Here is a 17598-nt window from a genome sequence, read left to right as displayed (position 1 = left end):
TTAATCTTCCGCCGCCGCCGCCGCCGCCGCCGCCGCCGCTCACATACCCGCATTACGTTACACACACACATACACGTACGCTTATTTATTCTATAATAAATTACCGTAACGATAAATAAAACCCTCATTACATCCCCACGGCGTCGGGCGAGCGCGCGGCCGCGAACAAGTGATAGCGATCGACTGTAATTCGACATCGTGGCCGCGCGCTCACGCGCTCTGCAAACACACGCCGAGGATAAATAGAAACAAATCGCTGTGGCGATTTCCACGCGTGTAATTCGCGTTTTATCGCCGTACGCGTCCTTGGCTGCGATTCGCGCGTACAGCCGGACTGTGCGGTGAAAACGATAAATAATAAACGAGAATAATAACGCCCGTCGAGCGAGAAGCTCGGCCGCGGCCGACGCCGATAACAATTGAGAGAAACGATCGTGCGGAATTAATTATTGCGCTCCGCCTGCGACAGAAGATGCTCTTTCCCTCTCGTTTTCCTTCTTTCCCTCTTCTCACGCGTACGCTTCATTAGATAACTCTTTGTTGGTACGGCCGGAAAAGGGAATGGCATTTCCTTTTATCGTTCCTTCGACCGTTCCAATTAATTGTTCCGATTTGAACCAAAAGAACTTACAAAAGCGTGCGATCACAATGTCAAAACCGCAAGCAGATCGAACTACGCGGCATAAAACGTCGCGAAACAATGCGTATCACGGAATATTGTTTCGTAATTAAACTAACGAAGAGCAATAATGGCGACGCGATTATATTTTTTGCATGTTAGTAAAATACATATAAGGAGGCAAATTATCACACATATATAGATTAACTTTCGTATCAAGAAATCTTAAATTAAACTTAAGTTTCTTAATTTACGTTATAACACGTTTAAAAAAGAACATGGCAATGACGTTCGTATATTTATCTCGATGTTTCACGCGACATATATCCTTTAATTACCTTCTCGCCGGTAATTTCAAAGACAGACCCGCCGCCGGATAATTAGACGCAACATATGAGACCCCGTGATTTCGCATCGCGGGACAGAAACAGACGGAAGTGTGTTCTCGTCGCACGTGGGGAACGCCCTGGAAGGTGTGGGAGGAGCGACACGAGGAAGTGTTTCTCCGTCGCGGGTACGCGAAGCTCGCTGCGCCGTCGTCGAGACGAAAGAACGAAAAGAAAGAGAGAAAGAGAAAGAGAGAGAGAGAGGCGGGAAGGGAAAGGAAAGGGCAAGACAGACCGGACAGTGGCCAAGAAGCGAGCAACGCGGCGGCGGCGGCGGCGGCGGCGGTACGTCTTGGTTCGTCGACCTCGACAGGAATGCGAGGCATAACCTACCGTAACACCACCACCAGCGTCGAGCACCACCACGACGACGTCACCACCAACATCGGCACCGTCGGAGTGGCGAGAGACCGAGTGTCGGCGACATGTAACCACCTGCGAGCACATCGCAACATTCGCAACCCTCTGGAGAAGAGCAGCGTAACATATCTTCTTCTCTCGTTTTTCAAAAAATGTGATAAAAAAGAAACAAAAGCAAATACATACGTATTGCTCATGTCGGAATTTCAATCACGCGCTTGCATTCATATTACAGTGTTGTTGCCATAAAATATGCTTGGAGAGGAAGAAAAGAAAAGAACAAGAAGTAAATTCCATTTAACTGCTTTTTTCCGTAAAATCTCGAAACGGCTATATATGCGCGCCACAGTTAATCACCCGTTAATCGTCGAAATCCTGCGTGTGACGCATATTTATTCTAACGGGAGGACCGCTGTAATAGCCGCGATGGCCAACCATCGAATGGACTCTGCTCGGTCGACAGGCACAGTTATTGAGATAAGACCACGTCGAAGAATTACGATCCTTATGGCAGGCGAAAATTTTTAGGTATGTCTTATTTTTATCTCTGTCAGTACAAATGAGATGTATGATAATGTAAAATTGGATGCAAAATTTTAACCCAAAAAGAAAGCATCATAACAAAAGTTTTTTAATAGAAGACAACAACTTAAAACTATGTAGACTCACTATATTGTATTTACAAAATGTACAAAAAAACTTCTATTATTTTGTGATGTTGATACGCGGCACAGAGAATTTGCTGAGATAAAATCTGATCTTCCTTCTCTTTTATACACCGTCAACAATGCGTCTCAATCAGACATCTTTAGAACGGCAAACGCAATTCCATAAATTACTCGGTGTTCATCGCATTCCGCAAGTTCCAACGAGTTGGAAGAAACCGACCGAGGAAAGAAACTTGTAGCATGTAATTTCCTTCTAATATACCATCGTTAGAAATCGCCAATGTCACGCTCAAGGACTGACGTAATCCTATCACGTAACGGAAGTGGATTACGTGCGCGCACCCGTTATATAAGAAGCTAAAGTTAATCGGATATTCAACAAAAATCGCGGACTGTGCAGCCGCGCCGCGAAAGAAAACGCGACAGACGCGATCGATTCGACGATCGTAGCGGAGATTTGCGCGAATAGGTAATAATCGGCAGCGGCGACGGCGGCGGCGGTGACGGCGGTAAACTGCGAACAAGGTACAGTTATATCGATAAGACCGCCTGGAAGGATCACGATTACAACCTGCGGCTCCATCGTTCAACAGGATCTCCAACGGATTCTCCGACGTATCTCGGCTACGCTCTGTCCCACCTAATTCCCGATCTTGTTTACAAACAATTTGCAAGTGACGATATAGAGCCCCGCGAGACAATGAAACATTTTGCAAAATACGAGAGTTTCATCGTCAATCGATCTGCTGGCGTTAATCGTGATATAAACGTGATACGAGCGCGATATATCACGCAAATCTCTCGACGACGCGATTTTTTGTGCGTTACGCAACTCACTCGCGCGATTTCCTGCGTCGTCGCGCCGACGATACTATTTATAGTCGAACGTAAAAACGACGGTTCGTGCGAACCAGTAAATAACATTGCCCGGGTAAGGCTGTCATACATCATAATTCCGACAGTGCGCGGTGCGTTACCATTTTTTCTGCTGTCGTGTTCGGCGACACGCGATCGTTTTCCAAGGCGTAGTCCATATTTGGACGCTCCACGAGAGAGCTGCACAGTAGCGGTGCATCGAAAATGACCTCGCCTACTAATTCCGAAGATTGCCTCTCGCGGATCGTTCGATGAATAGCGGGTAATAGCTGTCGGTGTGTCTGTGTATGTGCTCTCTTGCAACAACCCCGCCACGGTAGCACCGCGCGCCGCGGCTACAGCAGCCGCCATTCTTCTTATTATTCTCGTTGTATTAATCGACTGAAATTCTTCAAGGCGACTACTCGCACTCGGTGGAGAGAACGACGTTACCGCGTCCTTGCGGCGCCGCTGCCGCGCGCGGCTCGAGATTATTAAAACGAGAGCTCCGCGAGAATTCGCGGTCGGAGGGATTCGCGCTGAGAGTGCGTTTTTCGTGAAACTGTATATCTCACCCAAGCGGAATGTAGCCGCGCGGTTGTATCGAGGGAATGACTCAGCCCCTGTCATCCGAACCACCTTGACAAGCTCGAGAAACGAACGGGCGCGCGAATATCGCGCGCTCGCGATCCTTCACATTCCAGGTTAAGAGCGTCGCGCGCGTTTGAGATTCGATTTCGTTAACTTCATGAAAATTTATATCGCGGGTATTACTTCGACCGCCGAGGTAAAGGCTATTTTTATTGCGCTCAGCTATTTTTGGTCACGTAGTTCTTTTATGCAAGTCTCTCTGCGTATACATTTGTGTAACAGTATTACACGCTCTCTCTTTCGTACGCGCGCAGAAGAAAGACGCGATTAAAGTACGCGTTAGTCATGCGTTATAAGAATAATCATCGCGCGATATCGGAGTCGCACTTTTCCTTCGCCATTTTCGTTCTCCCAGGTGGGAGTGTAGAAATTCAATCCGTTAGCGACCGAAATAAATTTGCCTTGCCGCGTTGCGGCAAGTCGATATAAATTAATTACGCCTCGTTTGAGGTCGTTTGCATATGTACATCGGGCGTACATTAAAACACACACGCAAAGTTACCGAATGCCGATTGACTTGTCGGAAGGAGTCTTCTCCTCGCTCTACCGTTACTTGATCCGAATTAAATTCGAACCGAGAAATATGACGTACGCATACTTGTTCGATATTTCAATTTCGCTGTTTCGTACATCTGCCGTTTGTTTTTCATCGCGCAGTTTAATCGGCACTTATCACTTACCATTTAAATGCTGTAATGTCGATGAATGACTCTGGCCTTGATAAGTCTCTCAATACTGTGCATATAAAATGCAATCATGACAAGAAGCGCATTTGGATGAACGTACATACATATAATTTCCATCTAGAATTTTGCAAAGCGATCAAGATTCGCGCGCGGCTTATTTGACGTTTGCTAAAAAAAAATAAAATACACGTATCGTCGATACTAATCTCTCGAAAATAGCGTGGCATTGCCACAAATACATGCAACTGCGTTTCTATCTTCGATTCGATCGAATGCAAAACTCGAGCCATCGACTTGTCATTGATACACTTGCGAATGATGTATTAGATCAGATAAATCTCGCACGAATGTACTCCCGTCATTAATAACGCAGCTTTGATAATACAACCCTGAGAAACCAACCTACTGACGCGCGATGGAAGCACCTGAGAGGCGGAGATTAGTTGCCGGCAGATAAATCTCCAAGGCGCGCGCAGGAACGTGAACGAAAAGTGGAACACACAATATCCACCGAGTCTGACGATCCGATAAAATGTACACCTGCGCGTCACTCGACATCGTGTTGCTTCAAGATAACGCAAACGGTTCAACGAAAGTGCTACCGATACGTACAAGGTTGATCTATAGCACACGATGTGTCGACGATTATTTTCTTGAAACTGTAACGATTCGTCAAACTCAGTTTAACTAAAACCCTCTCACAGAGTTTTCTATCTCGATTTATCGAGATATATCTATTAACGTTCATTTCTTCAACTGTCACGGGACCACTGTTGCACCTGGTATCACCCGAGGGCGGTTGTGTGATGAAAGTGAATTTTAAAATCGAGGTCTTCGGGTTCTCGTATCGCGGAGGACGTCGGCCTTAATTTGTGCGATTGTCTGCCTACCTGTTTCTGTCGCAAATGGCAAACGTCCCTTCTCCCGAGTTCTCACGCAACCTCCACGCAGATTCCCAGCGCAGTATGCGAAGTACGAGGTGTGATGAACATACTTCGGAAAGAATGCCGATTGCCTTCTGTTGAAAGCTCTTCATACGTCAACAACATTGCGATTGTATTATCTTTGCATTTGCATAAATAAACTGGCATTTATTCGACAAACTGAGCAGTAACTATAGAAAATACCGTCGCACACGCATTTCGTTATATAACATATCAAGGCAATATCTTGCAGCAATATTCTCCGTCAATACACATTACGAATTTTCCCCTAAACAATATTAAATAAAATCTCGATAATGAACAAATCTGTTACGTAATAGCGAAAATCAATCGTTTCGAATCATCGCGCTAATTCCCCTCGCAGATGTTCGCCGCCGCCGCAAAATTTTCAAGCAATTCACTCGATCGTTACCATATGGTTTCATCGTCGTTCATAATCAGGAACTGTCGACTAAAATCAAGCAGCCGGCGGTTAACCGGCCGCTTCCGTGCGGTGCTTTTCTTTGCGCTGCGCGCAACGTCAAGCTCAACGACAAGTGTGTTCGCCTCGAGTCTACGCTCTGGCAGGTGGAAATCTAATTAGCGCACTATTTGCTCTCGTAGATGCCTCGCGGATATCGCCGGCTGTCCCACGGCTAACAGAACGCGAGTTGAACAACGTACAACGTCGTCGCGATGAAACAACGAGAGCAAACCAAATTTTACGTGTTTCAATTCTTCTCACTTTATTCAACGTCTCTGTCGGTGCAATACGATTATTTCGATAAACGAAGAAAATATGACTTTATTATTTCTAACATATTCGAACGGCAAAAAAACTTTCAACGCTAAATAAGACATCCGCGTGCATACGTTAATTAACCTCTCTGAACGGTATTAACCCAAAATCCGCGCGGATATGTAGCTGCGAGCAATTATGTTATTATAGAAAGTCGCACACACAGGCACGTAGGTAAACCACACCTTACCAATTATGCCGGAATAATAGGCTTTAACGTTAAATCATGAATCATGCAGCAGCAGCCGCGCCGTTGACGCAAGAGCCGTACTGTTGTGCTTGAAGCGCACATTTATTTCGTGTTCGTTTCCATTTCACCGCGGTTCAACGCATCCTCCACGCATCCTCCACGCAAGAGAAGCTGAGCCAGGTCGAGGAACTTGTTCGACTCGATCCTTTCCATGAGTTCTTCTCGCGCGACTAAAGACTCTCACGCGGGAGAGGCCTTCCAACGGTTTATCCTTACGGTTCGCGCACGGTCGAGTTCGTAAATCCGCGGCTCTCGCGAGAGACCTCTCGATCGATGCGCAGAAAGGATACATCGAGGAAAAGACGACGGCTCTCATCCTCGCGTATTATCGCTGCTCGCTCGCACGCTCTCGCGAGATCGGCCGGCGCCGATAACGCGAGAAGAGGGACAATTACGCCTATCAAGAGCTGGGGCCTCTCTCAGATACCGCATTTCCTCCGTCGCGTCGATTGCGCTTTATTGTCTTTCCACGGCCACGGTCGCACTACACACATCGCGACGGAGTAAATATCGTCCAACGGGACGCTCGTTACCGACGATTAAATCCGTACGGCGGACAATTATTTCCACGTGCGCGCTCAGCGGCCGGGAATCGCTTTCGCACGCTCTCCACTCCGACTTTTCTTCGGTCCTTTCTCTCGGAACACGCCTCGGGAGATGTTCGCCCTTAATCATTCGAAATCTACTTACGCAATATTCCCACAACTAACCGTTACATATAAAATGTGTGAAATGTGTGAAATTTTTAACGGTTTCACGATAAAAAGCGAAGTTTTTGGAAAGGTTAAAATTATCATATAGAATTAAATACGACAAAAATAATATAAACTTATAGAATTTGTTAAATTATTATTTTTTTTCTAAAGAAAGGTGAATACTAATAAATTGAGAAATTGTTTCCAGCGCTTTCGTTTTCACGTACAGGTCAAGAATAGACAGAGTAAGCATTAGTCGGATGTACGTGCCGTCGTGTACACGCGCGTGGTCTATAATAAAGTATCGTGTACCATTCACCGTGGAGAGACGAACCTCACTGTTCTGTTGCAAAGATTTCCTTCTTCTCATGTTCTTCCGGGTCTTCCCGCGTTTCTCGCAACTCCAATCGAACTACTATTACAAGTCGGAAGAAGCCACCGTGTGTTAATTCAGCGCGCCAATAGACTTTCGCGATTCTTTCAGCGAAATTCAATTACCGATGAACGAAATCGATTGGTTCCTCGCAAATGGAGATGTACAATTCAGTTTTGAATAATATACCGAAATAAACCTCTTCCGTCGAGCTTTATTTTCTCCGATTCTCTCTTCCTCATCATCGTTTCAAGTGGAAGTTGCAGGTCATCAGAGACAAAGAAAAGTATGAGAAGCGCACAGCACGCTTGAATGGAAAATTTCTGTTGAAAGCTACAATGTGTCGTGACGCGAGTAACCGGAACAATGGTACATGAAGATAAAAAGTGCCACTTAACTAGAAGCGTACGATAATTATTCGTTTCTTATCTGAACATCATTACTTTTTTTTTTTTTTTAAGAGTTGTGGCTTTCATACGCAACAATGCGTACCGCAATTAAATGCTTCCGGCTTTTTAAATCTCTTCTCAAATATGTCATTGCTATAGTAGTCGCGTTGTGTGTGAGCAATGCTTGAAGCGATACAATTGTTTCGATATTTGAAATAAATTAACGCTGATAAAACAGCGTAAAAAAAAACAGTTTAAAGTATCAAGATTCCACGTAATCGACTTTCTCTTTTTTATAAGTCGTAAGATAAATTTGCTTATCGAGTAAAGATAAGATTCGCGTGTGAAAATATTTCGTTTCGATGTTAACAAAGCGTGTGTGTAACATCGAAACGCTTTAAAATCTTAACCGCGATTCTAATTAACATGTTCGGCGTTTCAGCTATTTTAGTACAAACGGTGAAAGGGCGACGAAGACCAGAAATCTTGAGAAGGAACGGAGATGGCCGAAGCTCTATTCATAGAACAATAGATAGTTCTGAGGTGCTAGACGATGAAGTCACGACGTGTTCGTGTATACACGGCGGCGGGTACTTTGGTTACGCCAAATAGCACGACTTTAACGAGTTTCACGAGATTGTAACGTCGAGTTTTACATATAGGCGGTGTCCCGCATCGGGGGGACTGACGACCTCGCGGTTGACACAGCCTTGATGAAAGACTGATCAAACATGGTTTCCTGAGGCGCCTTGTAACTGCGATGTCCATATTAAGCACATCGAGCCTCGCAAAACTGTTTACTGATGTATTCACGTCGTCAGCAAGATTTGCATCAAGATTTCATCTCAGAGTTACAGGTAAGACTTCCAATAAAACTCAATGATAAATTGTAAAGATACAAAACTGTGACAACAAAATGACTTACTTTGCAATTCTGGTCTTTCTGATCTTTTTATATTGTATTTTAATTCGAACATTGTAATAATTTTGTTTTACAATTAGTTTCGCCGAATTGACGTGGTTTTCCGTGCGTGAAAATCTTTCACTTGTCACACATTCGAGAGGTGCAATTAACAACAAACATTTACATTTCTATCTTACATTTTTTCGCGCGAGAAAAATTAAACTTATATAAGTACATACAAAAATTGAAGGAAATTATGCGCTCATTTAATATCGCAAAGAGAATAGACGATACATCGACTCCAATCAAACCTGCTTTCTCTCTTGGTCCGGAGGGGTTGGCATTAGTGACCCGGAGTACGGCGCGTTCTCGAGATTGATTGCCTTATCGATAATTAGCTTAGCACGACAAGCCTGCCGGACCTTTTGTTTCGCTTTCTGAGGCTTTCCCTCACACCACCTCGCCTTGTCTCTCCGTCGTTTCTGCTTTCGAAACGCGCGTAAGAAATAGATATATTTACTAAGACTGAAAACGTGCGAGTCTTTGGGAGCGCAATGCCCGCTTTGTCGTAACATGATTTATGCAGGTGCATAATAAATGGCTATAAAGAGTACTTCGAACGTTAATTTGTGCGGCAATTTATCGATTCGCCCGGTAACCTTTACTTATCGATACTATATTCTAAAACTATCTCTCTTTATCAACTTCCCAGCTTCCCAGTTTCTACGTCACGTCAAACATATAAAGCATATATGTCTATTTATCGCAATGTTAAATATGACTGATTTAAAATGAAGATTGCGTATAAAGGATCTCGTGAGCTGAGAATTAGACTTTTAAAAGCAACCGCGTGGTACATACAACTGTTTTTATCTCACTTTCAATAATGAAAAGCAAAGCAAATGCGAGTTCGTCGCGGATGACCTTCAATTGGAAGTGCAAAAGTTCTCGGAACTCGCGATGACAAATAAATCACAAATATGCTGTGAAACTAAAGATGCAAATAGAACTGAAGTCAGAACAGCAATTTTTGAGTTTACCAACTTCACACCGACCGAGCGAAACGCGCTGAAAGCCTCTGACATACGCGGCTCGTAAACGTTGCAAAGTGCGATGAAATGACAATGAGTTGCGAATTTGCGCAGATGGTTAGCGATATTCGTACAAAGCGAAAATATTTTTCGGCTTAATATATTTTATCGGATTCGGAAGAAGACTCGACGTGCTTTTTCTGCAATCCCTAAGCGTCTCGCCATCGATCATATATGTATACGCAAAACAAAAAAATTTTGTTTTTCTTACGAAGGTTCAGAAATCACGTAATATATTTCATCGGATATTCGGAAGGGTCAAAGATACATTTGCATTCGTCGCGCGTTGAACGCAGAGTAGCAAAAGGGAAGGGGGAGAGAAGAAAAAAGAGAAACGACGACACATATGTGCGCTAAGGGCATGCCCGAGGACTTTAAGAGGCAGCACAAAGAAGGGAAAGACGAAAAAAAGAAGCATCGATGTTGCGTACGAGGCATAACTCGCGAATAATGCGATGTTTTATATGGACGTACGTGAGCCAGCTGTAAGCAAATGCATTTCGCGGCGGCGAAGCCTAAGCCGTGCACTACTCGCGTGTGCAGGTCGACCGACGACGTTCACGAGGCGACGACTACATCGTATTGAGAGCAGTGACATGCTCATTAAAGTCGAGGGTATAGAAGAAAGCGAGTGTATATAAAGAGTCATTTAGTGACGCTTTTAATTTTGTACACTTAAAAAAAAAATGGGAACTGGAAACTCGGGCCTACTACTTTTTATGTTAAGTGGCTGATGTTTCACAGAGAAAGCTAAATATTTCTGCGTCCACATTTTTGTCCTTATAGTAAAGAAAAAGTAATACACTTCTGGCCTCGCAATCCCGAAATAGACTCGTTAAATGTCCATTAAAAACACAGCGTAAGCAATTTCGAGCGCGTTTGATTAACGCCACGATTTACGAGGCTCCTTCAACAGTCAAGACGTGGCGCACCTTTAACGCCGGCCGGTCTTTTGACCGGAGCGTACACGTGTCGGGAATGCTGGAAATAATGCGAGCAACGAACTATTTACCTTTCAGAAAAACTGAAAAACAAAAAAAACAGTGAAAGGAAACAACTGTACCGCGAACTTAAATTCGTAACGCAAGAATGTTCCGCGGAATTCCGCGCGCGCGTCGTCCGATCCCGATTTTTTTTCGCGTTTCCTGCACGCAAACTATCATTACGATACGCCGTGCCGGTTTTATCACTCGCTTGCGTTTTTCTCTCTTTTTCCATCGCTAGAAAAATATTCCCGGCGTTCCATTCGCGACACATTTTTGTGCTCGTGGCGAATTAACGATGAGCGCGTTAATTGGATAATTAAAGGACAAACGCGCGCGTGGAATTAAGATCGATCGTTCTTATAATTGAATTATCGCACGCGCAAAGCCAATCGCCAAAGTCGTCGCGATCATCACGAGGAATGACGTTCGACTAGTTCTGCTCATTCCGTTTAAGTTTTTATCGATGATGTTTTATTGATATGTTGTATATTTTGACGCGTGCCATATTATGTTTTTACTGCTTGTACAAGATTGTGTCGTGTCTGCTTCGTTTTGATGTCGTAAAACAGCATTTGCGACAGATGCTTCGACACACGTGTACAAATCTCATAAGTTTTCCTTTTCTTCAATAAATATTTTACTGAGAATTGTTTTGTTTTTACGTTGTTCGTACCTTTGCAACCTGCGTCATAAATTTATCATTAAACATTGTTTGGATTTTTCTGACATATACACAAAACGTTATATTACTACACAAAGAATTTGTTAAGTTATTTGCCAACACTTAGACCTGACTTAAACAATTCCTGAGAAGTCTGCAATATGTGCTTGACACACGTTCACGTTACAAGCATTTCTCACAATTGTATACATTAAAAAGAGATTTAGATAATGTATCCTATGACTTACGACGTTTTGTTTTCAATGAATTTTCGCGTGCCCGAGAATGAAATCATCTAATAAGCGTGAACGAGAGTCTCGAGTTCTTAGTATTTACCTTGCGATAAGAATATTGACGTTTCGGATTAGCACCGAATATGCGATAACGAGTACAGGTGTCATAGGTGTGTCGCGACAAAACACACATGGATTATGCAACAAAGAGCCATCCGTCATTCGCATGAATATGTATCTGCCAGGACAATAGGGTATACATACAGGAAAAACGGAAGAAAACGATCCCTGCGAAAAAAATTGCACAATTACTTTTTTTTTCCAACGCTGACAATAACTTCACAATAATAAACGTGTCACGCGGAAACAAATTAGCGATGCAGAAATGATACTTGTTGTTATGCAACGATGCGCGACGGTGCGAAATATTGTTTTCTGTTAAAAGGTAACGAAACATGTGTAAAACGCTGTCACAACACAAAACACACAACATCGGACAGGCTGCCTACGCAGAACGACTTGCAAGTAAAGCGTTTTTTGTCTCGTAAGCTACGGTGCGTAATCGATTAATTCCGAATCGGTAAATTAATCGAGGTCGCGACACTCCGGGGAGCTCGCCTATCAAAGAAAAGTAATACTGTATGCGCGGTGCCGATGCTATTAACTAGGCAATTCGCGAATTTACCTCGGTTCTCGTTCCGACCATCAATACGGCCGTTATCAATTAGCGCGCGACCGCTGCCGTAAAATTAATCTTCAAGTTGTGCGCATTTGTGTTTTCACGATCGCGAGATATGGGCGAATATGTTGCTTTAACGTTATTTACGTGCCTGCCAAATATTTTGCACTGTCGCCAAGTTATGCAAACTCGCCGCGCGAGTTCATGACGATCAAATCATGCGCAAAACACACAAGCGTGACTGATAAAGTCCACTTTTTCCTTTTACATCAAGTGTGACATATACTGAAAGTTGTTGTTTACTCTCGCGTACAATACTAGTATTACGTAATAAAAATGCGTTATCGCACCGAAGTCGTTGCACCTTATCATTTACGATGTCGTTATAACAGAACGCAAACACGTGAATGCGTGTGTAACGACGAGTTTTACTACTGACACACACTCGTTGCGTTACAATGCTTCTTGGATTTATGATTCAAGTATCGGTTGATTTTTCCTTGCTTTTTAAATATTATGTTGTACACATTTTTTTACAACATGTACCACGACATAAATACTACAGAGACGAAATATCTTCAGCTTTGATCGATACGAGATTGCAAGAAAATTCTTATTACTCACTCTCTATCGTTGAAAGATTAAAGATCGATCTACGATATCATCTGAATTCCTGAAAATGGAAGTATCGATCTCCGAAGAGAAGTCAGAACTGCAGAGGGAAATCGAGAGGAGAACGTAGTAGAGTAAATTGTAATTTTCAGCCGTGCGAGTATAGTTACGCATGCTCGCGAGAGAGTATTTCTCTAACCGCAATATTACAGACGCAGATCCATCGATCCTCTTCGATCTCACGGAACCGTGAGAGATTCCTACCATTCGACTTCTCTCGAAGTGCCTCGAGGATACTATTGCAGTGAAAATAGAGGCGTCGCGTTATTATATCGCGTAGTGCGAGTTTTACTGCGATTCCATTGGTCGCGTCGTGAAATTCGTGACGTGCGAAATATACCGAGTGACTATAGACTAAACACACATTACACGCAGATTTTACGAGCCAGCTTTTTAGTATAGAAAGAAACAACAGATCCAAGCTGCTAAAACGCTAAAAAATTGCAAATATGCGTGTTCGCCGTCCGCCGCAAATACGTTTTTATATACAAACAAAAAAAATAAACAGACAGGAATGCCGTAAAATATTAACTAATAATCTCCCGAGAATCCGAGTCTCTTAAGTACTGTCTTGCGAGCAATAAAGTATCTTCAAGCGTGACACGATATCGTTAGGTAAAGCGACTAGCAAATCGTCGTACGTATCGCAGAAGAATTTTTCATCAAAAAAAAAAAAGGCACACGCCAAGACAGAAAAGAAGAAAACTCCGACGACGCGTCGCGCATGAATTAACAAGATCCGCTTAATTAAGAAGTCGGTACTGCGCGTTAATGGCTACGCACACCGCGCTTCGTTGCTTCAAAGGCCTTTCTGAAAGCAACTTCAGTAATTATTCACTTTCTCCGCAACAACTCGGGATTTACGAGTTCGCGGTCCATGTAATCTCTCGACGGTATATCTTCGACCGCGGAAACGACAACAATTCGTTATCGAGGAGAGTGAAGAGAGAAGAGTTCGTTCGCGGATTCTCCTTTTATGACCGGAACGTTTACAGGAGGCTCGAAGTAGTAATAGAAAGAGCGTTTATTACTGTGGCGTCCTGAAGATTTCTAAGGACCAAGAAAAGTACACAGCTATAAAATTAATGACTTGTAAAAAAACAATGAAGACAATGAACAGCTGACACACGTAAAATAGTAAATACCAAGATAAAAAGTTTACCGTCTTCAATAAAAGAAACTATACTCAGAAAGATTTTAAAAAATCTTGCCGCGTATCCAATTATTAGTAAACAAACTAAATATACAAAAATCGACAAACATATGAGATGAAATTCTCACAAAAATTGTTTGCACTTAGATAAATTTTTTTTCTTATATACGTGATTGGTGTTTGCTGTAGAAAGTATACAAGAAACTGTGTCGAGATGGCTATAGAAACACAAGACTGTGCGGCCGATTGAGCTGCTATCAAATCTCACGTGCGGCAACAGTCTGTGAAAGCGCTCTTATTCGTGGCAAATTGAAAAATCGCTGTAAAAATTGAGCGGTCAGCCTGTCATAGACCATCAAACAAGAGATTATCGCGAGCAAGACCAAGATCGAGGCCAAAGACGGTCACCAATGAGACCGCTTTCTATTCGCACGGCTGGCAAAAGCGAGGTAACACGCTCCGATACGTGCCGATAATTATCGATCACGTAAATCTCGGCTGTAATCAGCGGAATGCTCAGCTTCAAAATAGGTAAACGTCACGCGACGAAATTGAACGTCTTTTCATCTCGTTGCCGAACAGTTAGCAATTTACAACTATATGCACCTCGCTCGCAATATAAATTACGATTTAAACGATATTTTCAAGTGTTACACGGAACTTGTAACACGACGATATAAACACAGTTTCGCAACGACTAAAGGTTATTGTTGATCGCCGATAATAACGATTTAAACGCAACATCTTGTTTGACATTTCCTTCGTATAATTCAAGAATACGGCGAGATGGACACTTTTTCTTAATTAATAAGTAGTTGCGTCTACACACGTGCTCGAAAGAAAATTTCTTACAATTGTTACTAAAGGTTATCCGCGATATAATCACCGTTATCGGGCGTCTGTGAATTGTTACTTTAATTTTTCTCTGATAATATCTTCTCTCTTGACAATTGCATTGTTGATTCTAACAGTGTTGACTTCGAATTCTCATCGCGTCAATCAAATCCGCACATGTCGCGCTTTTATAGAGAAACTTGCATCAGTCGAAGGACGACGTCGTCGTCGTCGTCGTCGTCATAGTCGTCGTTCCCATTAAACGAGCATAAATCACGCAACTAGCAATTCAGCATCCGCGTATTTCTGCGTTATTCGAGCAATTCGCCGCAATTACGGAGACGTAAGGTCGCAGCCGGAAAATGCATTTCTTCGGCGCGTGATCGATACATCGAGATGAAGAAAAATCGTGGTTCGTACAAAGTGTAAACAGTATATTTCACATCAGAGAAAGTTTAGAAAGGAACAACATTCACGCGTACGCGCGCGCGCGCGCGCGACCGTCATAAATGTAAAATAAAGCCGGAACGACGGCCGTTTACGTGTTAGCCGGAGTCACGTTTTCGCGGCGCGAATCGCCTCGCGAGATCGTGGAAAAACGTATCGCCACGCGGCCTTTCAGCGGGAGGATACGAGAAACGGCGCCTGCTTATCCTCACTTTCTCGATAATGAGCAAATTGCGCGTCGACCCGATTCACATCTCGCGGCGCGATCTCCCACCGATCGATAGACGCGATCGAGGTCCGATAACGCGTCACGTAGCCCCGAGCATCGAAACGGAAGTGATCGATGAGTCGATCGTGCGCGGCTAGATACTTCCGATCGGCGCGGCGCGAATAGGGATCTCCCTTCGCACCTGCGATGCAATTCAATCGACATCGACATCGACGACGATGACGACAACGATCGATCGCAAGAGGATGTATCAGTCGTTTCTGACAGAATGATAAAAGCGAGAGACTCACCTTCGTCCGGTTCAGGGGGTTTGAAAAATCCCAGCCAGGCGCGACGAACAGGTATCCGCATTTGGAAATCTTTCTTGTAGCCTGAAACAAAAAGCAGTTCGTGTTGGGATATACTTGTTTTTGCGAGATAATTAAAAATCGATGTTCTCTTGATAGAAAAGACGATGCGAATCTCGCTCGACTCTCAATCACGAAAGCGCTCTGCGAGTAAATAAAAACAGAGATACTTTCTATGCTATTTCATGTATAAGAATGTCAAACGCCGGATTCACGGTCCAGTTATCTCGTCGGCCGTGATCACAGAGAGCTATTATGCTTATTGAGAAAACACTTGCTGAAAAGCGCGAGGCTAATCGAAAGTCATCTAATGCGCCTGGCATATCGATAACACGCGCGCGCGCGCGAGATACTTTGCGGATAGTTGATAAAACTTCACTTTTTCGCCAACTGAATCGATCTAAACGAGCGAATGTATATACCTAACACTCTGTTTAACCACTTTCCGTCCGGTTTGCACGATTTCCTGTCCAGCTCGTCGCACATTCACAATTAACTTCCGGCGTGTTGATTGTCACCTAGCGGTGACATGAGTCTAGCGAACCATAAACTGCCCTGTCACGACATATCGCGCATCGGCGAGTATACACGTGTTCTTTAGAATAATATTCGACGAAAATAAAACATTCAATACAATGCAGATTGACGGTAATATTCAATCTCATATTTTTTGCATTATAAAGTTTTGAGATAATTCAAGATAGTGCGTACAAGTTGAAGCGATATTTTTCATAAAATTCCACTTTTTAAAGTCGTCAATCACATGTTCAATCAGATTATGTAAATTTGTAGTCAGAAAACGCGCGATCATTTATTCATATTACGAACCGAATCTCAAGATTCGATACGGGAATTTTGTATAATTTATCACACACGCTATATAAATGAATGTAATCCGCAGTGCAGGTTTCGGCGATTAGGACGACTTGGGATCCGCCACGGATCTCATTGGATTTTTTTTTTTATGCTTAACGCGAAGCTGGTTCAAAGAATTTATATGCTTTTTGTATCGTGCCCGCGTGTTATGTGCGGATCATTAAGAATAATTCATGAGCTCTCCCTTTCGCTGCTTAGCAGCAAAGTGGTGCGCCTATCGCGACGTTACGCAATCGCGAGCACTTGTCGCACAATTGACGATAATTGAACAACAGGTCGCGATCTTCCCGATCGTCCTTGACACGCTTTGCGAAATTGAGTTCTTGTCAGTCCTTAAGCTCGAAACGAACGCGACCCAGATCGTTCGATATCCATTCTGCCTCTAATCTCTAATAAAGGCAAGGTACGTAAACGAGTGTCCCGCGCTACGGCGTAGGTGCCCGAGAGAACGCGCGCGTTCTCTTCGACTTCACGAAGGCGGGATCGCGCGGCGCGCCAGAGCGGCGAGAGCCACTTCAAGCTGTACTTTATTAAAGCAATTAAAGGTCCGCTGTGTGTGCCACGTCCGCCGCCTCGTTAGCCAAACAGAGCGTGTCGCGGACGATGCCTGCCCAATAAGAAAATCCCGTTGCGCATTAATTCGCCACCGTGTAGCGCGCGTTCGATTCCTACGCGCTCAGAATGCGGAAAGCGCCGCTCGGCAGTAGCTGCGGAATTCTTTTTTTTTTTTACCGGAAATATATATCTTTTTCCTTCAAGTCTCTCTCTCTGCCCTTGCTCCGGAAATATTACAGTCGTGGCTAGAATACAAATATTTGTAAACTTTGATTTC

The 17598-nt window shown here is 43.6% G+C and overlaps 1 protein-coding gene across 2 annotated transcripts in view; it reads right to left on the bottom strand.

Moving 5' to 3' along the window:
• Nucleotides 1-17598, bottom strand: part of LOC109854191 (protein outspread) — a 114628-nt gene that overhangs the window by 68849 nt on the left and 28181 nt on the right. For both annotated transcript variants that reach the window (XM_020427050.1, XM_020427051.1), the window contains exon 2: nt 15834-15914. In XM_020427050.1, coding sequence (XP_020282639.1) covers nt 15834-15914 — 81 coding nt within the window. The remainder of the gene's footprint in view (nt 1-15833; nt 15915-17598) is intronic.

This window comes from Pseudomyrmex gracilis, unplaced genomic scaffold (genome assembly GCF_002006095.1).
Source record: "Pseudomyrmex gracilis isolate BER0280 unplaced genomic scaffold, ASM200609v1 scaffold_60, whole genome shotgun sequence".
NCBI classification, from domain to species: Eukaryota; Metazoa; Arthropoda; class Insecta; order Hymenoptera; family Formicidae; genus Pseudomyrmex; species Pseudomyrmex gracilis.
Note: the sequence above shows the minus strand (reverse complement) of the source record. Positions and strands in the feature narration are given on the sequence as shown.